At 35.4% G+C, this 24,307-nt stretch overlaps 1 protein-coding gene across 1 annotated transcript in view; it reads right to left on the bottom strand.

Annotated features, from left to right (window-relative positions):
- Nucleotides 1–21,876, bottom strand: part of LOC113504121 (histidine decarboxylase) — a 28,787-nt gene extending 6,911 nt beyond the window's left edge. The window contains exons 1-11 of the mRNA XM_026886256.1: nucleotides 21,752–21,876; nucleotides 15,536–15,584; nucleotides 10,994–11,166; nucleotides 10,382–10,495; nucleotides 9,840–9,962; nucleotides 9,122–9,290; nucleotides 8,703–8,812; nucleotides 3,553–3,692; nucleotides 2,886–2,975; nucleotides 2,591–2,661; nucleotides 1,812–1,831 (exon numbers count right to left, since the gene is read on the bottom strand). Coding sequence (XP_026742057.1) covers nucleotides 1,812–1,831; nucleotides 2,591–2,661; nucleotides 2,886–2,975; nucleotides 3,553–3,692; nucleotides 8,703–8,812; nucleotides 9,122–9,290; nucleotides 9,840–9,962; nucleotides 10,382–10,495; nucleotides 10,994–11,166; nucleotides 15,536–15,563 — 1,038 coding nt within the window. The 5' untranslated portion in view covers nucleotides 15,564–15,584; nucleotides 21,752–21,876. The remainder of the gene's footprint in view (nucleotides 1–1,811; nucleotides 1,832–2,590; nucleotides 2,662–2,885; nucleotides 2,976–3,552; nucleotides 3,693–8,702; nucleotides 8,813–9,121; nucleotides 9,291–9,839; nucleotides 9,963–10,381; nucleotides 10,496–10,993; nucleotides 11,167–15,535; nucleotides 15,585–21,751) is intronic.
- Between the last annotated feature and the right edge of the window lie 2,431 nt (nucleotides 21,877–24,307).

The following is a 24,307-nucleotide window of genomic DNA, read 5'->3' as shown; positions in this document are numbered from 1 at the left end:
TGTACTATGAGTTCTTTAAGCATGGCCATTGCTACTGTGGAAGCAAGACATCTATACGCAGTGCAGATCTCTATCTCATTCTATCTTCGATTCTCGGATAGCCGAGAGCCGATAGCTTGAGGTCAAGCCCGAACCAACTGTGCGCGAGGTGTCAAGAGTTCAATTTCCTAACGCAAATATTTGTGTGGTCGTCGAATGCTTGTCCTGGGCGTCTTTGTGCATTAGACTTGAATGTTTTTGAAACCCCTCGCTATACATGGATTGTATTGCTTACTACGGGTGTCGTTTTTTTTAAAAAAAAAGGAAAAAGAAAACCTCATTTCTGTTTAAAGAACTTATAGTACACAGACACTTATTATCATGCAATTCTTATTTCAGTGCAAACCCACAACCATTTTCAACGATTAAACAATCACCACCACCACCACCACCAGAATCAAATCACCGACACTTAACATAAATAAACTTCTGCCGTCACCAAAGGTTTCTGAACAATCGGTATACTTGCATCTACATCCATAGTTAGATATATTTTCTCTTTACCATCATCTTTTATATTTTCTTTAAATACAAAAAAAAAACATAAACACTTATTAAATCAATGCATCAAAAAATTCATCGGCATCGCTGCCGGCTGGGAGTGTGCCCAAAAGGCTGGCAGCATTGCCACGTTGAATGGCAATTCTAATCCTCTGAGCGAGGTAAAAGCCAGCCTTTGGGTCACGAGAAGTGTCAACGAGACGCTTTGCTAGGTCTTTAAAAAGCGTCATCTTCAAATTAGATTGACCTCTAGAAAGCCAAATTTCAGATTGTGATATAGTTATTTTATAGTATTTTTGTGAGGATGGTCCATTATCTGATGATGCAACACGTATGTATCGGGATTTCCAGACTAGTTTTGGACTAAATCGGAGTCCGTTGGGTTAGTTTAGTTAGATTACGGTCCGAAACTAGTCGAGCAATCCCGATAAATACGCGGAAGAAAACGTTGCATCGTTTAATACTATAATAAGTGCCTTAAGCGATGTTATTTCCATTGTAAAAGCTAGATTCTGCTATCCCGCTTCCAACACCAGCGGCGGGACTCAAGAACCCCTAAATGCAGGTACTTATTTCATCACACTAGCATCTATACAACCCATTAATTCCTTTCCCCATTATGACTTCCACCAAATCATTTCTAACAAAAAATCTTACAAGTAACTCTCTTTTATTTGGATCTTCGAGCTGTATCTTCTCACTACATCCCGGTGATATCTTATTATACCCATGGAGATTTCCATCATCATCATATAGATCATCACTTTCATGATTTGCATCAACTTCATCATATTCAGCTGCTTTTGGACTCTCTTCATCACTGATCTTATCACCATTAGTGATGTTTGTGGTTTCAGTACCAGTTATGTTGTTATTTATCTTTTTTAAAGGTTTTTGCTTTATTTTTGTCTTTCGCTCGCCGTCCTATTGTGAAGTGATAGTTTATAAACACATGTTTGGTTATTGACATTTTAAGTGCAATTGAAAAATAAGAAGAAGATTTACGGAAACTCCAATTTCAATGGAGAATTATTTTTATCATTAAGATCTACTTATTAATCAATTTTTAACACAGGAATTAGGGTTTTGCTTTTATTAATTACGTAACTTTTTAACACATAACTTACATTTTAGTTAAAAAACAGACAAATTGACAACAACAAACAAAAAAAAAACAATAGAAAAAACTGTTATTAAAAAAAAACATACAGACCCAAAAAGACAAGAGACACATAAAACATGGACTAAGTATATTTAAATTAAGTACTTACCATATAGTCAATGGCCTTGCCTGTAAAAGAAACAAAATAATTAGAAAACAGAAAACCATTTCACATCATACAAAAATTAAAGTTAATTTTTTTCTGGTATCGTGTTGCCTGGGTAACTGGGATGAGGAGGTCAGACAGGCAGTCGCTCCTCGTAAAACACTGGTACTTAGAGGCATCCGGTTAAACTGGAAGCCAACCCCAACATAGTTGGAAAAAAGGCTAGGCCGAAGGCGAGGTCGAACAAAACTTTCTGCACTTAATGCAGTTTATACAGTAAATGCGGACAATAATAAATAAATAAATTCGGACAACATCACATACATTGTTTTGAACCCAAAGTAAGTTGCTAAAGCACTTGTGTTATGGAATTCAGATACAACGAAGGTACCACAAACACCCAGACCCGAGGCAATGCAGAAATGTGAATTTTTACATTGACCCGACCGGGGATCGAACCCGGGACCTCAGAGCTAGCGACACCTTGAAACCGGTGCGTACGCCACTCGACCACGGAGGTCGTAATAAAAGAGCCAGCACGGTTAGCCGAATGGTTACGTCAAGCCTACTGAGGGCGACATGTCGCCGGTTCGATCAATAAATGCTTGTCCGAGTCTGGGTATCATTGTGCATGTGACTTGAATGTTGTACAACGCGACAAGAGGATTAGGCCCATACCTAAGGAAGGAAGTCATTTGAAATATATAATACGTTTGTTTGAATCTTGTGACGAACATTTGATAGTTTAGCCAAGTTCCTAATTATAAAAAAAAAATTGTTACCTGAATTCTCATGCCTCAAGTAAATAGGATTGACGTTGAAAGTCCTGTGAAGAGCTGTGCTGTCGCGAACCCTGAAACAAAGAAAAAGAGTACTTTATTCTTAATCACTTTGCAATAAATAAGCAAAAAATCTGGAATTATATTTAGGGGTGATAAAGAAGACTTATTATAAGCTTAAATATTTTAAATGATTTTATTGAACAGAATGTATGAAAATATTCATTATATTGTACATACTGTAAGATGCTATTTTGGTCAAGATTTTTTTCGAAACTAATATTGTTGTAATACTTACCACATCGCTGTACAGTCAAAGTTGATCATTAGCCATTTTGAGGGGTTGAAGGCGAAGGAGTCTGCCTTTTCGATGCCAGCCATCCAGTGCCTGAAAAAGACATGGAAAAAGTGTTAATATGAAATAGTATGGAACGATTCTAATAAAATTCGTTCAAGTTGCGAGTCAGAGACTTCTGAATAAAAAAGGGCAAAGAAAGTAAATTTGTCACAAATCAAATTTTTAACCATTAAAACCAATATGTGTCTATGTTTTCATCGCGGTTTTTCAGGGGTGTCTGAGAATAGTGTCTGACTGAAAAGTCAAAATGGCATTTCGTAATTAGCACATCGTGTGTTCAGATCCACTTATAGTAGGAAGTATTGAAAATGCCTGTATAACGGTCTATTGGAAATAAAATCTTTTGATTTTGATAATTAAATCTAAAGAACGAGCCTATTTTTTATAATAACTTTCGAAAGACTAATTCATTATGAAATAATAAAACGGTTTACTCACGCGTATTTATCGGGGATGCCCGACTAGTAGAGACAGTTCGACTCGCGATAACACCGCGTCAGCTCATGATTAAGGACTCCGGTTGGGTTCGAACCTAGTCGGGCAACCCCAATAAATACCCCTGAGTTAATCGTTATACCATTTAATAAAGACCCTTTTTTAGTATCACCTGAATTCAGGGCATACGAAGGCACTGCCGGCATACGCGGCATCCACATGCAGCCACGCGCCGTGCTTCTCACACACCGCACCTATCTCACGAAGGTTGTCGAATGCCACGGATCCCGTCGTGCCGAGAGTAGCACATACCTGTGGAATATTAAAGATTATGTAAAGTATATTATGACAAGTAAATAAAATAGGGATGATGACTGGGTATAAAAAGAAAAAATCTCATTAGTCCCTCAGTTATATAATTAAAAAGAATTAGACACGTATTTTTTCCTTTTTCAGAAAAACTAGAATTGACAAAGATTAACTGCTTTAAAGTTTAGGAGACCCCTCTCCTCTCCGCTTGTGACGTAACGATATGGTAAAATTTATACTCAATCGTGACGTTACGCGTAAGTTTCATTCACTGTAATTTGGTCAATTTATGTTTGCGGGAAAAATTAAAAAATACGTATCCATTATTATACAAAAAACTACAAGATGGACACTGCAAAAAAAAAATTGTCATCATCCCTATTGTATGGGAGGTGAGGGACGATCTATATCAATACCGCATGGGTTGCATATGGCCCAGGATAGAGAATGGTGGAGGGATTTGGGAGAAGCCTTTGCCTGGTAATGGCACTCAGTGGGCTACATAAGGTAGAAAGGTTATTTAATACAAAATTTCAAAAATAAAATCTCGGGAAGAATGGATTTCACTAAATAATTGAGAACTTTAAAACAAGAATCAAAGTTCCGTGAATTATAAGAAATTTCAATCCATTAAGTCAAAATTATTTAATTTGTTATCTATATCTATACTAATATATAAAGCTGAAGAGTTTGTTTGTTTGCTTTAGGCTATAAAACATCACGCTGCGACTAATAGGAGCTAAGATACAATGGAAAATGTGAAAAAAACCGTTCAGGTATACCTAAATTATAACTTATATCTTCTACCCACGGGGACGAAGTCGCAGGCAACAGCTAGTTGAATATATAATAATGAATCCGCCTCACGGCAATTAGCCATTTTGACCTGTCCAAAATACATCAGCGTCATCAATACCGTCTAAACACACCTCTGCTTACCCCGAAAAACCCCGGATTGAAGATGGATGAGTGTACAATACACTTATGGAGCTAATGAAACGAAACACGAGGGCTCAGCGTAGGTGCGCCTATTAAAACTTGATCGAAATTTAAGAGTTCCCTCAGTGTCTATAATCAGCTTATAAAGGAAGTATAGATGACTAGAAGCGACCAAATTTGGGATTTAAGACTTATTTTTTGTTTTGTGTAAATTCAGGTTTAGAGTCCCACTAATGTTGATTTTTGATCAATGCTTTAAAAAAAAACATTTTTTTTCTATTAGTTTCGCCGTGAATTGCGTCTGTTTGTCACATCGTACCTCTGAAACCGTTGAACCCATTTCGAAGACAAAATTATTTTTTTCTTGTAGGTACACGTTTTAACTCCAATATCCATAGATTGACTCCTAGTGAAATTCCTGCAGTATACATAACAAATAGTAAAAGTTGATCAACCCCTGTCAACATTGTTTTGAAGTCCGTTCTGAATTTAGACATCAATTTCCGGACTTCAAAAAATAAGTTTAAGTTTTAGCGGTGAATATATTTTCCCTATTATGTTATAAAGAGTCTTCCATTTTTTTATTCCCTCGGATACATTTTTTTTTATCTCAAGGTTTGAAAAAAGATTTTATTAATTATAGTATTCAATACTAAGGCCACATCTAGTATTAAAACCTCTTTGGTTGATCTCTCGCGTTTCACGTGTCAATAATTACATGAGTATCACAGTAAGTAGATTTATAACTTAGGATACATCTCAATTAACCTTTAAGAGGGCTACATAAAACGGAAGATGATTATAATTAAAGTTTATAATTATAACCGATAAAAGTAAAAACATTAAAGTTTATTTTCCGAAGGCGAAACGTCTCTTGCAATAAGGATTCTTTGCCTAAACATTTAAGTGACATGCCAAAGATATTCAAAAAGCTGCTAATTAATTAATCTATACTAATACATAAAGCTGAAGAGTTTGTTTGTTTGAACGCGCTAATCTCAGGAACTACTGGTCCAAATTGAAAAATTCTTTTTGTGTTGAATAGACCATTCATCGAGGAAGGCTTTAGGCTATAAACCATCACGCTGCAACTAATAGGAGCGACGATACAAAGGAAAATGTGAAAAAATAGTGCAGGTGTAAATCATAACTTATATCTTCTACCCACGGGGACGAAGTCGCGGGCAACAGCTAGTTAGTCATAATTTGAATCATCATCATCATCGAATTCTGATCCTTTAGTAGTCCACTGCTGGACATAGGCCTCCCCCAATGCTGGATGCGGCAAGCCGAAGACAGGGCGCTATGGCGCACATTGGGGGAGGCCTATGTCCTAATTTGAATACATGTTAAAATATTAACTGGCAGACATCTACCATTTCATCATCATCGGCCTAGGCTTTCCCAAATATGATGGCGACGGCTTCCAATCTAACTGCATGCAGCTACGAAACCTTGTTTTACAAGGAGCGACTGCCTATCTGACCTCCTCAACCCAGTTACCTGGGCAACACGATACCCTTTGGTTGGACTGGTTGTCATACTTTCTATAATAGCTTTTGACTTTTCATAATGACCGACACACATGTGTAAATAACAGCCGGGACCAATAATGTAATGTGCCTTCCGAAACACGGAGGAACACGTTATTAAATTGATGGTAACCCATTCACGGACCGACTGTATCAAGTGTAGCTTAACTTGTGATCGTTCAACTTCTGAAGTTATAACTTAGCCACAACATCCTTGTAGGTACTAGAAGTCTACTATGTCAAAACAAATAAACAAAATATTAATTTGAATAATAAAAGCAAGCATTTCATTAAAATATTGTAATTTATTTCTCTTGAGAAATAAACTTGAGTGAATACTAAATAAAAGTGGTACTTATTAATAAAAGAACAATATCATTACTGAGGTTTTAAAACAAACGTAGGAAACAACAAATTGCACCGCAAGGAGCGTGGTCCAAGTTAAAAGATTTTGGGGTACCCTGATTCGTTTAAATTATATGAGTTTCTTTTGAATAGGGGTGATGACTGAGTATGAAAAGAAAAAATCTCATTAGTCCCTCAGTTAGATAATTGAAAAGTATGAGACACGTATTTTTTCCTTTTTCAGAAAAACTAGAATTGACAACTTTAAAGTTTAGGAGAGGGGCTTGTGACGTAACGATATGGTAAAATTTATACTCAATCGTGACGTAACGCGTAAGTTTCATTCACTGTAATTTGATCAATTTATGTTTGTGGGACAAATTAAAAATACGTATCCATTATTATACAAAAAACTACAAGACGGACACTGCAAAAAAAAATTGTCATCATCCCTATAATCTGTGGTTTGATAACAATGCTTCGAGCATCTTGTTTTTGGAAAGCTTTGATTAATATTTCATTCGTGTCCAAAATCGGAAAAGGCAGCCAGTGTCGACTCGCAAGACAACAGCCAGTTGCACGGTACTATAGCTGCAAAAGGGTTGATTTATAAACCCAACTTTGATTAATTTATACAATTGAAAGTCATGCAAAGATATTACATAGAAAAAATACCTATAATAAAACGTTGTGTTAAGTTAAAATCATCATTATTTATCCGATTTATAAGAAAATAATAAATACATTTGATAATTATCGAACGCAACTTGTTCAAATGATTAATTTCAATATCATTTCAAACCTTATACCTACTACAAAAGAAAATATCAAACGCAAAACCATAAAATCTCTTCCGCTTATATCTTAGATCACATTTTAAATCTTTAAGCTGCTTCCGACCGATTTGTTGGACGGGACAAATTGGTCCCAGCGCGTCCAATCCGACTTAAAAATCAGACAACTAATCTTAAGATAATGAATGTTATCATTTGAAAGGATTCCGCCATATTTCTTCGTCTTACTAAATGAAATTTAAATCTATAGGGAAATAGTAAATAATTGGTTGTTGTATAAAGAGTTTTTTTGCTTTGTAAATTGATTGTATATCTCTTGATTGCACGGAATTATTAAATACAAACGGTTTGTCATAACTTTATCCATTTGGTTGAGTCAAATGATTTGTCCTGAGATACTTAAATACGAAACGACGATAATCTTATGTTTTAGAAATTAAGACAAACTGGTACTTACAAGTCAGAATCAGGACGCTTATCACTAGAGAAAAATAATTTTGCAAAATATCATTGTCATAGCGACTACATCATACGTGAAAACTTTAATAATCTAGTTATCACGGTTCATGGGATAGAGCATTGTGTCGGACGGATGGACAGAGGACACCCAGTAGAAAAGTTCCGTTCTTTTTAATTTCCTGTTTACATGCTTGGGTACGAAATCCTAAAAACTATTTTAAAAAGGATTTATTGCATCAGATCAGAATTCGGCGAAGAATAAACTCAAATTCATATTTACACACTACATGTGCAATAAACTTAATAGTTTCAAAATTCGCAAATGATTTTAAAGTCGGGCTATTCCGGAAAATTAAAAGTTTTCCAAACTTGTTGCTTCGGGCAGTCAAAATAAATGACATACAATAAAATATGAAGACCGGACGATTAAAAGTTTCGAGAAAAGCAAATATGTAAGTACTTATTTAGTTTTTGATTCTGGATCGATTTTTAAAGGAATCTTTAAAAAAATCATTGTTTTGTTAGTGGTGACTTCGTGATAGATCAAATTTTATTTTTAAGCCAATTTTATTTATGGCATTGGTTTAGAAAGGCCCGACAAAATGCAATGCAAAATGCAAAGCGCGCAAATGGATTAAGCGATCTTAATTAAGCCTGTTATTTAAGTGTGATAGTTTTTAGACAAGTTTGATAAAGATCTTTTTAGTGTCGGAGGTTTATTATTTTGTAGTTTAAATACATTAAAAACCTTTTGTCATAGCGTATTTTTTATCGACGCCAATATTTTTTTTAGAACGAGCAACCAAATATTTATTTTAGTCAATCTATTGAAAAATACACCTATCTCCATTTTTTATTTTGTATTTCTCAAAATGTTTCTTCTTATAAATCCCATCACCCTTTTCCCGACTACAACTGAAAGAAGGATAAAGTTAAACACTTACCCAGAACGGAACAAGTCCCTTCTCCTTGTCAGCCGCAATGGCTTCCTCCAACTTGTCTCCACGCATGCTCTGATGCGTATCAGACTCGATGTACCGCATTCTAACCAGACCTGGACAGAAAAGCAAGTTACTCAATTTATAAAGCTAAACCCACGGCTTCGATCCCCGCGTAGGACAAGTGTCAAGGTCAAGTTTGTGCAATCCATGAATGCTTGTTCTGAGTCTAGGTGTCTTTGCGTATGTGTTTTGTATGGTCGAAGAACCCCCGCGCCACCAGTATTAAATTTCGCAGTGCGGGAGCTGTTTTTTTTAAATACCAGTCTTATGTTGTCCTAGCGTCACCTTTGAATTTATGAATGTGTTTCTTCTCTCTTAACCTAAGCGCAGACTTGAACTGCTTCACCGGTTTCTCTACTCACCAATTAGCCCTGCCTTCTCCACCGAGGAGTGAGCCTGGTCAGAGCAGTAGCAGATGAGATGCCCCAGCATCTCCGCCGACTGGACCTCTGGGTTTAACTTAGAGAGCTCCATCAACGCCCGAGTACGAGCCGCTAGCAAACTCACCAGGGTCGCTTCACTTGCCGTCGTCTGGTGAGGAAAAGGGATGTAAATATATTGATATAGGAGAGGAAGCAAGAGGGCACTACAATCCAATGCTTTTACGCTTTCATGAACACAATAATAGATGTATTTTGTTATAGGTGATAATGATTTTATTTTGCATCAAAGGTGAGATGTGGTTATTTGTGTATAATTGTGGATAACTGTACTAGGAGCAACGCCTGTCTTTGCCTTGGAAACTACAAATCTGTTATTGCGTTGAAGTTTCATTTAAGTTTTTGGAGAGAATTAAGGAAAACGACTCTTCCAGTCCTATCAAAACGACGCTCATCAATATATCACCTACAACTGTCATTTATCATTTTCAAGTGGAATACAAAGACAAAAATACATTTAAAAACGATACCATTGTGAGAAGAATATTTCAGGTCGCAAGTCAGTTCGACTCGAGACTCGCGAACCGCCGCGCCATGTTTATGATTTAGGACTCCGCTTGGCTCCAAAACTAGTCGGGTAATCCTCACGACAGTACCTATAAAAAAATCTAAGAATAGTTCTTGGGTCAAGTCTTCCTACCTGTATAACTCCACCGCCTGGACTATCATTCTTCTCGTTGAGGAAGCAGTCTGGTAGGCCAAGCAGCTTGCCGAGCCAGTTCATGGCGATGGTTTCCAGCTCAGTGCCAGCGGGAGAGGAGGCCTGGACGAGAGGTGGAATGAGTTAAGTACAGAGAAATAAGAATATTTTGGCTTACTCCGGACCGATTTGAGTTTTATTTTATGATCGATTTGCTACTGTAGAACCTGATACTAGCCCAATTCGTGCCATAGCAGGAGTGCGAACTATGCTCGACTGAGAACGGTTTCGTCGCTGTGAACGCTCAATCGCAATTCGATCTTTAGTTTGATAGTATCAAATTGTTAAACACACAGTAAACACTTACTACTGTTAGTGGTTTGACTTTAAGAAAAGGCAAACAATATTCAAATAAATATTTAAATAGCAGCCGATAATTCTTGAAAAACCTAAAGTCACAACATGAATCACCGAAATAAATCAAAAGTCGGTAAGATAGTTTTTCCCTTGCAATTGAAAATTTTAAAGATGTTCACACTTACCCAAGTAAAGCAAAGAACGTTGAGAGCACTAGCTAGCATGTCCCCCATGATGGAAGGATATGACGTCAGAGCTGGGAAATATGCGTGCATATGCGGAGACTGCCAGTGGACCAACTGAAATAAAACAATGCGTCAATATTCTGAATAAACAATAGCCAACGCCATAACCATAACGTGAGCAAGGTGGGTTGACGATATAAAGGTCTCGGGTCAAGTCTGGATGAGGGTGGCACAGGATCACGAAAAAGAAATAGAAATTGTCACGAAAAAGGGGAGGCCCATGTCTACCGGAGGTAGAACAAAAGTCAAGGCAAGGTCTAGGGTTTTAATCCCTTTTTGTTTTCAAACGGATAGCAGAGTGGTTGAGGTCACCATTCATTGTGACGTGTTGTGCGCGGGTCCGAAAGTTTGTGAAGAATTTATTTTATCTGGACTTTATGTTCATATTCATTTTGTTAACCCCACCCCCCCAAGGGGAGGAAATGGGTAGTGTCAGACTCTTACTACGCCGTGCTACGTCATCCGCGTTCCATACAAGACTTGATGTCCCCCTGGGATTTATTCCAATTTGTAGTGGACGGGCCTTATAACAGGTAGTATCTTATTCCTTACCCCGGGCATAATATGCTCATCTACATCCTTGATGATCTGATCCCACTGCTCCGGGTTGGCCGGCGCCTCCTTGGGCAGCAGCTTGTGGAGGTACCCGGGCTGCACGCTAGGATACACGCGCCTCTCCCGGATGTTCTCCAGGTAGTCTGCTATGTAGTCCACCATCTCCTTGGCTGTGGGAGAAAGAGGTATTTAGAAAGATAATAATATACAGCTTCTAATATGTATATGAAATTCTTGTGTCACAATGTTTGTAATTCAACTTCTCCGAAACGGCTTGACCGATTCTCATGAAATTCTGTGTGAGGTCTGAGAATGGGACATTTTTTACAGGAGAGACTGTCTATTGGATCTCTTCAACCCGGTGTGGGCAACACGATACCCCTTACTCAAACTGGTTGTCAGACATTCTTGACTGTCAAAGATGTAAAAATAACAGCAAGGATCCACAATAAATGTGCTTTCCGAAACACGGAAGAACTCGTTATGGCATAGATAGGCACCCATCCATGGACAGAACGTGTCAAGTGTAGCTTAGCTTGCATATAGAATCGACCAACTTGTGAATTTGTTGCTTAGCCACGAGCTCTTTCTTACATTAAGTCCAATCGAAATATTTATTCATTATTTGTCCAAATGCGAAAAAACATCACTACCAACCTTTTTTTTATCCCTACTACATTTCTTTATCCGTTACACAGTACAAAAAAAGTAAATAATTAAAGTCAATTCGTTCGAAGAATCTCATTGGTTCTCACAAAGACTTGTGTTGAATAAGAACGGTAAGGAGTCCTTGTGTCTGTCCACACTCAAAGGATTAAATCACTTCCAGACATGGAGCATAGACATATGTGGAAGTGCCTACAATGGAAGAGTACTGGCACCAGTATTGAAAATTGGATGAATAAAAAAAGAATGCTTGTAACTGTTACACGCGATTAAAGTAAATCTTTTTTATGATTTGTTAATAAACTATATATTTTGATAGAAACTATCGTGAGAATGATTAATTATTAAATTATGTAATGGTTTACTCACGCGTATTTATCGGGGTAGCCCGACTAGTTTCGGACCCAACTAGAGACCCATCATGAGCAGAGGTGGCGGGATCGCGAGTCGAACTAGTTGGGTCCGAAACGGTCCGAAACTAGTCCGACCGTTACTACTCCGATAAATACGCGTGAGTTAACCGTTACATCATTTAATAAACTTTCTATTGACAAAATCAAAAATATTTAAAACCCGAATGGTACAGAAACGTGACGCCATATTGCCGTGACGGACTTCCGTTGCATAGGCGTCCAGTTACCTCCTCAAAAATTATATAACACTAGCTGACCAGCATAGGTGGTTTTGCCTAATAAATTATTTCTAGTTGTATGTATTTTTAATGCCACATTATAAAAAAATAAAAACAAAAAATAAATAAATATATTTTATTGTAAGCAACCCCACTTAGGGGTATGAAAAATAGATATTGTTCTATTCTCAGACCTACCCAATATGTATACAAAATTTGGAAAAAATCGGTTAAGCCGTTTCAGAGGAATACGGTAACTAACATCGTGACACGGGAATTTTATATATTAGAAGATTAGATTATTGTATTTGACTAAAAAAATATATTCAGTTATTAATGTAAATGGGAAATAAGGCAATATAGTTCATTGAAATAAGAAGAAACGATATTTGAAATAATACCGGGTATATATAATAGTACACAAAAACAGTTAAATATTATAAAAGTTGAAGTAAATGACGGGTAACTAAAGATAAAAAAGGTTTACGATACGTAAAAAAAAGTAATTTGTAATAGATTTAAAACATCAAAAAACACGTTTTTGGATGTCCCTCCATTTGAATTTTATCAAAATCGTTCCAGCAGTTTTTATGGTTGTAAATTAAATTGTCATCGGGTCTGAAGCTACCTTTAAAATTTCAGCCCGCTAGCTTATCGGGAAGTGCCTCAAAATTAAGTTGCAAAAATCCAACCGGAACGACAAACAAACAAGAAAAGTGAGGATACATAACTGCAGATGAAGTACATATTTCTAAAAATCGGTTCAAAATTGACTCTACATCCAGATTTTGGCTAATTACAAAACTTATTCAAAATATGCGGAATATAGGCATACAACAATATTTGCATCTAACTCAACGACGACCAAATTAAAGAAAAAACAACTACCAATGTATTCAAAAGATTTAGACGTTTAACAAATACAGTACAAGATATTATACATTGCCGGCAAAACCCCATCACTTTCAATTCAAGATCAACGCGACTCCGCAATGCAAAACAACTCACGCAATATTCCCGACATCGAAACAAGCCTTTTTCTCGTTCAGCAAGATTTGTCTCAAACAAAAGACAATTTCTTCGTAATATCAATAAGGCTAACAATAAAAGGGGTTTTACACTAACTGGTATGAGGCAGTAAAAAGCAGTTTACAACGAATCGACCGGGATCGAATGATTCAATAAGAACGCGTGTAAATCCGAAATGGGTAAGAATTGTTGGATTCATTTTATTCGTTGACTGTGTTGGGGTAAACAGCTCATTTGTTTCATGTGTTTCAATTCACACTCATTTAATAAACAATGAATTGAGTGAGGCAGTTGGTTACGTTGCATTGCTTTAGCAATCTCGAATTTAATAAGAAACTTCAGATGTATGCGTGTGACTTGCTTTTGGGACGAGTGATTTAAAAAAAAACGATCCCCGCATTAGAGAATTTAATCCTTGTGTCGCGGGGGGTTTAACACCCAGATTATTGCAAAAAAAATGAACACCAATATTAATAAAACTGATCAAGTGCGAGTTGAACTGTCGATACGGATGGATCCGTACAAATATGGCTGGGGAAATAGCGGAAAAATAAATTTGTGTGACCCTAAAATTATTTATCATGCGCAGCAAGTCTATGAACGTAACAATACAATCCTTACTTTGAGTATTTTTTCTTAAAGTCATCTTTAAACATGAAATATAATATTAACTATAACGGTTCATGAGATACAGCCTGGTGACGGACGTACAGACATCGGAGCCTCAAGAATTACATTCCGTTTTTACCCTTCGGGAACAGACACTTAAAAATGTCTTAAAGCAATTTGAGCTGTTCTTAAATTTGAGTTCCTATCATCATCTCTTAAAGTAACGGTATTACAGTAAGGAGTAAAAGAGATGCCGCTCTACACTCTGTATTATTGTTTCTCCCTCTTACAATATTGCTTGAACGGTAATCTTCCAAAACTTATTGCTGTCAATGACATCATCATTGGCCTAGCCTTTTCCCAACTATGTTGGGGTCGGCTACCAGTCCAACCGGTTTCAGCTGAGTACCAGTGTTTTACAAGGAGCGACTGCCTATCTGACCTCCTCATCCTCTCATACGATACCCCTTGGTTAGACTGATCGCTGACAATGACATATAATCAACAATTCACCATGAAAACAAGGGGAAATTCCATACTAACATATTAATATTCAAACCGCGTACAAATAAAATAATCCAATTATTTTGTAGTGTTGCAAATTATACAATAATACACAATAATTGGAACTAAATTATATACTAAAATGTACTGTGTCTAGATAAATAATTATTTAAGCCTATTTATACATATTTCTATCATTTGACCATGTAAATACCTTTATTATTCTTGTAATGCTTTTTTATGCTAATTAGAAGAGACAGCTCATGATTAAGGACTCCGATTCGATCCGAAACTAGTCGGGCAATCCCGATAAAACAATTACATCATTAAAATATCAAAGAAAGAATCATCCTTAAGTTTAAATTATTTTTAAATGACAAAATAAAATATTGGTTAGGCTGGCGGACTGGTTTTTAGAGTTTCGCATCCAAAGAGAAAAACGCAACTCTACTGAGGCTACGCTGTCTGTCCTTCTGTCTGCTCGTCCGTACGTCTGTCACTAGATACCACAAAAATCTATACTCTATACTAATCTATAAAGCTGAAGAGTTTGTTTAATTGTTTGTTTGTTTGTTTGAACGCGCTAATCTCAGACACTACTAGTCCGAATTGAAAAATTCTTTTTGTGTTGAATAGACCATTCATCGAGAAAGGCTTTAGGCTATAAACCATCACGCTGCGACTAATAGGAGCGAAGATACAATAGAAAATGTGAAAAAAACAGGGCAGGTATAAATCATAACTTATATCTTCTACCCACGGGGACGAAGTCGCGGGCAACAGCTAGTACTAAAAATAAAGCTCGAGTAAAAGCAACGGATGTTTAGGTCAAAAATTTGACACACAACCGATTTGTTTACATTTCGGCAATTTGTACGAAACCATCTATATGACGAGTCCGACTCTTACTTAACCGTCTTTTCCACTTGCGAATATTCCAATTATTATTTCTACATATGACAGAAAAATCAATCACGGCCCATTCCTGATAATCAGTTAGTGTGCAAGTATCGATCAACCCAAATTCTTAAGCGCTCAATTATTTGGCGCATCGTTTAAGATACAGGAATTTATGATATAAGTTGTTAACACATTCTTACCCTTTACTCTGAACTCTTCGTGCTGCATTTTAATTTAGTTGATTTTTACCTGTAACAATGGAAAATTATATTTGAATTAATGTTATAGAGGAAAATTTTAATTGCTACTTAATTTATGCACGTAAGAGAAAGTAATTTAATGAATAATTATAAATATTTATATACTTATAAACGTAAATTGTTATCTATACTTCTACACTAATATATAAAGTTGAAGAGTTTGTTTGTTTGAACGCGCTAATCTCAGGAACTACTGGTCCAAATTGAAAAATTATATACCATATTTATAAACCATCACGCTGCGACTAATAGGAGCGAAGATACAATGGAAAATGTGGAAAAAACAAGGCAGGTATAAATCATAACTTATATCTTCTAACCACGCGGACGAAGTCGCGGGCATCAGCTAGTATTACATATGTCTGTATTTAAAAATATAATTATGATTATCATTTATCTAGTTCTCATAACACAAACTTTACTTTGCTTGACACCAGTGTAACGTCATATTATTTTTTTACATTTATCACCAACTAAAACATATTTTAATAGAGTACATGAATAAAATGATACGCTTGCCAGCGGCTACACAAATTAGAAGTATTGACTAAGCACTGATGTGGCTTCATAAACGTCGGGACGGCAAGGATTATCGATAATTCTACGAGGCAGTGTGACTGACGCCTAAATTAACAAGTTTTTTGTATAAGTAAGTTTATTGGAAAGAATTTTGAAGGAGAAAGAGGTTGAGAATGTTAAGAAATGTTTGTATTGTTGGTAAAGGGCTCAAATATAGTAGGAAAATGAAATTTAAAAAGCCTACGACATAAAAGTTGTATTGAAATCGTTTGAGCTGTGTAGGAGCCCAGGTGAAACAGAATAACATAGACACATAAGGTCTTACTCATAATACCCGTCTTAGAAAAAAGTTCGTGATCTTGAAACGCCTGGAGCAATTTCGGCGGAACATGTATTAGAACCATCGCCACAAAACTGTATTTCAAATGATAAACTACATCCAAATCGGTTCACCCTTTTAAGAGATATAGATGATGGCTACACACATTTCCTATTTGCATCGGGGTTTGAAAGGTAAATATAAATTCTAATTCTAATCAAAAAACTATATGAAGCCAAGTGTAAACCTGCCTGGAAATCGAAAACAAAAATCAACCTCAAAAAATACAAAAAATTAAATAAAATTATACATTATCTACGAAGCGTCAAAAAATATTTAAGTTTTCACCTCTGTAAATAGCATAAACTTTTAAGCAAATTTAATTTATAGTTAAAAGAAAAACTCTAAGATATTTATAAACAGAACCGGTCAAGTGCGAGTGTGACAAACAACACTAAGGGTTCTGTATGAATAGTCAAAAAAAATCGGTTTGGTGCTACGTTTTTTACCCACCATCTTTATTTCTAGTTTCTTTAGTACATCATCTACAAGACTATTACTGGTTAGCCTCCCTAATTATTTTTTATAATAGCGACAACAAATACACTTTAGCTATAAAAACTTCTGTCATGGTTTATGAGATACAGCCTGCTGACAGACGGACGGACAGAGAGCGATGCCTCAGAAATAGAATTACATTTTTACCCGTTTACGTATGGAACAATACAATAGGGATGATGAGTGGGTATAAAAAGAAAAAATCTCATTAGTCCCTCAGTTATAATAATTGAAAAGAATTAGACACATATTTTTCCCTTTTTCAGAAAAACTAGATTTGACAAAGATTAACTGCTTTAAAGTTTAGGAGAGGGGTGACGTAACGATATGGTAAAATTTATACTCAATCGTGACGTCACGCGTAAGTTTCATTCGCTGTAATTTGGTCAATTTATGTCTGCGGGACAAATTCAAAAAAATACGTATCCATTATTATACAAAAAAACTACAAGACGGACACTGCAAAAAAAAAATGTCATCATCCCTATTGAAATACAAAACTATATTTTCTATACTAAATATAACGCCCATATTTAGATCAAAGCCTTCATTTTTTTATAACAGCCTCTTACTCCATTGTCCAGTTTCAAAGAATCTAACGTACGATAAAAAACATTGAATACGAGACAAACTAATGATACTAAGGGTTCCTATCATTAACTTAATTTTTCAGTAAACTTTGGTCCCCCATCAAATCTATGACCGTACCAATTTTTACTTAACTTCAATGTTTATCTTTCCTATTCGTTGTTGGGAAACAGAAATATATCATCAGTAAAAATATTGTCTGTCTGCATACAGTCCCGATTTTCCTATTTAAAATGGCCGATGAATGAATGGCAGTTGAATTAGAATTTTCAAACTATTCATGTTCTCTAAGCATTTTGCCAACACAACAATTGGAAATTGTATTGACCGTTAGTGTACAATCCCGTTCTGAATTTCCAATTATTGTGTTACAAAAAGCTTAGATTAACACGAATACTGCCAATTTAATCCAATTCCCATTCATTCATCGGCCATTGTTAATAGCAGAATTGGGGCCTATGTGACAGACAGACACTAATGGCTGCCGATTTTACCCCTTAGCTAAGGAACCCTAAATAATATTATACATAAAAATAAACCCTAAGATGTTTATAAAGCAAAGTAAATATAACCTTCATAAATAGGCCAATAGAGGCGTTAAAATAACAGTACAGTCAACGTGACAGATTGTGACGTATCGGTATAGAGTAAATAGTTATTATTGGTGTACCTTAGAAATGTCCTTATAGTTTAGCGGTTAGGTTGAGAATATGTTGGGGTTGGGATTCGGGTTTGGCAAGAAATATAGACGGTTTAGGTTAGGTTAGGTTAGGTTAGTATTTTTTAACAAGAATGCTATTATTATTTTAATTGTATCTCTTTTGTTCACGGGTTAACTTCATGAGAAGAGACCCGGTCCTTTTTAAAGGCGTGAACGGGGACACAGGTCCAACATGTAGAGGCCTTGTTGAGAACTTTAATCTAAAATGTGATGAGGTATCTACCAGAGGCCATGCACCCCTGCTCTATAAAAGAAAAACATTTTTTTATGTTAGACCGACTCGATCTTGACCGTTTGTTTTTTTTAATTTTGGGACCCGATGGTTAAAATGGCAACCCTAATAATAAGGCCACAATGACAGACCGTAAGTCTGTCTGATACCAAGCTGTATCTAATGAAATGTGATAGCGAAGCAGTTGAAATTTTGGAAAAATATGAAATCAAATAGGGCTAAGCCATAAAGCCTTATGGTAGCGTCACAAAATTTTATGGGTCACCAATTTTTTACGCATTTTTTCCATTAGTCAGTTTATTCGAAAAACTATGGCTCTTTTCTACAAAAGAAGTAAAATAAAAAAAATCTTATATTGTCTTTTACAACCCAAAGATTAATAATCTTAAAAAAACTAATAATTACCTGTCAGCATTATTGTTAAACGTAATTGAAATACTTATAATTATTGTTCTACCGTACACCTTTTAATTAATTACTCAACTAAAGAAAGAATTACTTCCTCTTACATTAATCTATTATTTTCTTTTATCAACAACTCTTTTATCAAAATAAAAAAGCATGAAAGAAATAACACCCTGTATTTTTCACCATTCACCGCATTTTTGGTGGTCTAGCTGTGGTGACTTAAAAATGGTAGAAAAACGACCTAATCGAAGAAATAGTGTACTTACATTTTAAGAAACGGTGGACTACTACCCTATACGGTAAAATAATACCTAGTGCATGCGCACAAGCCACAAAGATAAAGTTTTTAGCCATTTGTAGTGGCCTGAAACTGGTGATTTAAATAAATTAAGTATGTATGCTGGTTAAGTCGAAAATGGTTGACACTTCATAGCTACCTCATTTCGAATGTTCATCCAAATCAGTTCTGCCGTTCTGGAGTTACAAATAGTGTGACCAGCACAACTTTATTTTATATATTACTAGCTGACCCAGCAAACGTGGTTTTATACTGAATACGCATATAAAATTTGGTAAAAATCGGTCGAACCGTTTCGGAGGAGTACGGTAACTAACATCGTGACACGGGAATTTTATATATTAGAAGATATAGATAGCTATTGAACCATATTGGAAGTCTACACTTGACGGAGAAATCAGCTTTGTAAAAAACCTCTTCTTTTGGGACTCGGTTAAAAATATTAAATTAGACATAACTGACTTTGAAAGCTAAACAAAAATTAACATGTTTAGGTCAATGTTAAGAAAAAATATGAAAGGTGATTAATATATTAAAATTAGTAAGAGCTCGCTTCACATTCTGAAAAGGTATCTTTATCTCTGCATATCTTTTATGTAGCTTTAATTTTTAGGGTACCGTAAAAACATGGTAAAAACGGAAACGTATTACTGAGGCTCCGCTGTCTGTCTGTTTGCTTCCTAGACTGTATCTCATGAACTTTAATAGCTACATAGTTGAAATTGTTACTTATTATAATGTTGCCGCCATAAAAATAAATATCGAGGTTAAGCAGCGTTTTTTACGGTCATAATTAAAGATATATAAAATTAATAGTTTGCCTCCATCCTTATTTATTCATCCTTTATGTACAACGTGTACAGAGGCGTTTATCCTTCATCCAGACTCTCGGCCATTTTGCTAGTGGGTATTTATGGCAAAGATATTAAAACTCTACAAGAAATAAACCACCACTGTTTTTCCAATGAAACGAAGTTAAGAACTCTCTCAATTAATTCATCAATAAACTATTTCAGTGCTTTTTCATTTGAATCCCCACCTGAATATATTTGCATGTTGGTTATTCTTGCCCATTATCACCCACAACTTTAAAACCGCTGAACCGATTTTGATCAAACATGTCTAAAAACACGCACTTAATTCACCTTTCATAAAAAACAGACTTAATTAAAATAGCTTAATTCCGAGAGCTAATATGACACAGACAGACAGACACATTAAACTTTAAACACCCTTTTTTGCGTCGGGGTTTAAAAACAGCCGCAATTCGCTTGGATGAAATCTCCAACCACAAAAAATAGCAAATGAAACTGGGTGCCTTTACTAGTGTTTCAATAAAATAATATACATTTAAAGATTCTGATCGTAATGTAATAGATGTAAATACATAACAATTGAATTATACATTTACAAAAGATCATAAAATATCAATAATACTAGTGGACCTGTTATTAATTTTAAGCCTATATGGTACGACACTATTTTTCAATATTAATAGATTATAATAAAATACCTAAGATGGCGTGGCGTGTATTTCGGGAGGCCTATGTCCATCTGTGGAGGAATCAGCTCATGCTGATGATGATGATGATGATGAAATAAATATATGATGATAAAAAATAACAACGATGTTCTATTATTCAAACAAATCATAAAGAGAGGGTTGGAGTGGTCATTCTGAGGGAGGGCAATTTTCATTCTTCAAATTTATAGATTTAACATATGTTTTTTAATTCGTTGTTATAGCAGCAGGAGAAATAAATCCGAGAAAATTTATAACAGCCTAGCTATCACGGTTCTTGAGATAAAGCCTGGTGACAGACGAATGGACAAACTTACAGGAAGCGATAACTTAGTAATAAGGTTGAGTTCGTACCCTTTAGGTACGGAACCCTATAAATTGTGTTTTGATTGTAGTTGTATTAAACTAGACTCAATATAATATAATTAGTTTGATTTGAGTGGTACAGTTTAGAATTTTGTCTAGCCTTAACTGTCCCACAGTTGGGAAAAGACAAGGCGTGCGATAAATTCTTGTGATCTATAATTTTTTTATATTATATTTCTCTTTAATATTTTTTATCTTTATAATGAAAGAAAAATTTAGCCGAAATATTCACAAATGAAGGAATTACAGTCCGATACCCATGTTGAAATTTAGAATTATGTATTTTTTTTTTCTAAAACGGTGTGACAAAATACTGTGATAATGTTTCATGAAAATATTTTAATTTATCAAATAAAAAATAAAAGATTGAAGTATTCTTTACCTCACTATTTAAAACCTCGACCCTAATAAAGTTTAAACTAGAGCAATATTATTTATTGAAAAATGTTGAATATCAAAAACACAAATCCAATAATTTCATCATTTTTAACATTTAAATTGACTACCAAAAAACATTAAATAAAAGAACAATATTTTTAAATAAAAATCTTATTTAAAAACATACCATAAAAGCAAACAGACCAGTAAATAAAAATAATAATCTAATTATTTTTTAAAAACTTACGTCAATTTTGAGCACTGGCACTTTATTTTATTTTTTATTGATTTTGAAAAGAGAACGAGCCTAACACAGGGTGTGACAATACTGTCCGGTTGGAGCGTAGTGTAACGTTTATATAGGGGTGTTCAGACGCGACGAGCATTAGGTTGTGAGCTATGTCATAGGCGGAGCGGGGAGCGGACCGATTTTGTTATTACGTTTAGGTTTTTGAGTCTAAATTGTTCAGGGTTTGTGTTATGTTTTCAAAGAGTTTGTGTGATTTTGAGATTTATAAATAAATTTGAAAGAATTGACTTGTTCGATTTTAGAAGGATTTCAGTTATCGAGTATTTTTATTATTCATAATGAAGTAAAAATTTAGAATCATAGCCCTATATGGGATTTATTTAAAATTAAAATTAAAAGCGTAAAATTTTCAAAACGTTTATTTTTTTTATATTCGAAAATGAATGAAGCTTCGTATTCCACATTCTTGTCGTCCTGTCACGTCATAATCGCCATTGTTTCTCCATCCCTTTCGCACACATCCTTCTCAATCTTCCATTAGCTGCGTTCCATTTCATTGAACTTATTTTATCACACGTTTCGAAAAAAACTACATTCATTTTATATTTCCTATGGAAGCTAATAATTATTGTCCGTCGATCAAATGTATATATGTCTTTTTCTTTTTCATAAACATCTCCCGCACTCAGGAATTTAATCCTTGTATCGCGAGGGTTTCAGAAACATTCAAGTCACATGCACAAAGACACCCATTCATACTCAGGACAAGCATGCTCCGATCACACAAACGCTGTTGTTTTACTCACACATATCTTAACACTATGGATATTATCACACACACAATAATGAACGGGTGAGTCCGATTACCTTATTGTCTAACGTTCAAGGTCAAAGTCAATAAGTTAGGGTTAGGATTTCTATCACTTATATCACTGATGGTCTAATCACATGCGTCTGCGCTGACGCAGTCAGACAAATTCCATGACAGGTCCTCATGGCGTAAGCGGACTAACGGTCTATGTGTCTTTGAAGTGCGCACTCTCGCTTCCAAAACAGCTAGAATTTAAGGCAATTTACATACAACCCTTTCGTTGAGTGCACTTGTAAAATGATGAACCCACGCGTTTACCTGCAGATCACACACCTTGAAATGGTGACAAAGCTTGAGAGCATCAACACCAGAACGATGCTGGAGATCTGGTCTCCCACAAGCAGGCGCGTCGGTGCGTTGATGCGCGTGGTGCGAGACAGTGAGTTAGGAGATAGTAGATACAATGGTTTCAAGGGCCCCGCCTGGTCTGTGGTCTTCAAGCACATCAGTAATAGTCCATGTAATAGGACGCGAACAAAAAAGTCTCTACGCAAAGCAAAATAATTGCGTTTTATAATATTTAAGATTAATGATTTCCACAATTGTCCCTGCAAAGTAATTTTTGATTCAATTATGCGTCAACACCGAGTTTGACACCTGAAATTTAGAACCACGCTCAGGAAATTGTGGTCTTTCGGTGTTGTTGTAAAATACTCGCTAAAATTACGCTTAGGTAAGCTGAATTTCCCTTGCAAGATTTTTTTTTGGTTGCAACAGCCACTATCTGTTAAAAAATATTGTGCTATTAATTGAATTTAAAAACCTATATAACATTACTAGCTGTTGCCCCGACTTCGTGCGCGTGGTTAGAAGATATGTGTTAGGAATTTTTGAACGGAAGCCCTCGAAGATGAATATTTTTCCCCGTTTTCGCTACATTTTCCATTGTATCTTCGCTCCTATTAGTTGCAGCGTGATGTTATATAGCCTAAAACCTTCCTCGATGAATGGTCTATTGACACAAAATATTTTTTCAATTTGAACCAGTTGTTTCTGAGATTAGCGCGTTCAAACAAACAAACAAACTCTTCAGCTTTATATATTACTACAGACTACAGATAAGAGCGTTTCAAAATCGCTACCGCCTATAACTAAAGCCTAAACCCTAAGAGGATGTATGAAATAGAATAAAAATCGTTCGCAGATACTTTTAATAGATTTTCCGGGTTAAGTTAAAGATCTCGTTTTTATTTAATAATCGGTCTATATTTATTTTTATACCAATGTTGGCTATATTAGTTTCAAGAGGTTTTTTTAATTACAATTTTTTCAGATTATAATAAACGTGATTGATAAGGAAAATGTTTAATTTCCTTGATAAGAAATATGAAGGGTCTACAAAATAAGTGCATCATACCTTAAGTTAGATGGTCTATCACCTTCTAACTTGAAGAGGGTAAAGGAGTAAACATGGCGGTGGGAAAGAGATAGCAAGAAGTGGCAAATGCATATATCCTAATAATATTATAAACGCCAAAGTTTGTAAGTATGGGATGGATTTTTGTTACTATTTCACGTCAAACTACTGAATCGATTTCAATAAAACTTTACAATTATAGCTTCCTAAGGCGTGATAATATTATTGACTTTTCATTACTTTTAGATGTCGTTTCTTTACTCTTAGATACGTGTGTTATTATTATGTTTAAAATAAAATTTGACAAACATTCACGATTTCCAAT

Source organism: Trichoplusia ni, chromosome 21 (assembly GCF_003590095.1).
Source record: "Trichoplusia ni isolate ovarian cell line Hi5 chromosome 21, tn1, whole genome shotgun sequence".
Lineage (NCBI taxonomy): Eukaryota > Metazoa > Arthropoda > Insecta > Lepidoptera > Noctuidae > Trichoplusia > Trichoplusia ni.
This window is presented reverse-complemented; position numbering and strand designations above follow the sequence as displayed.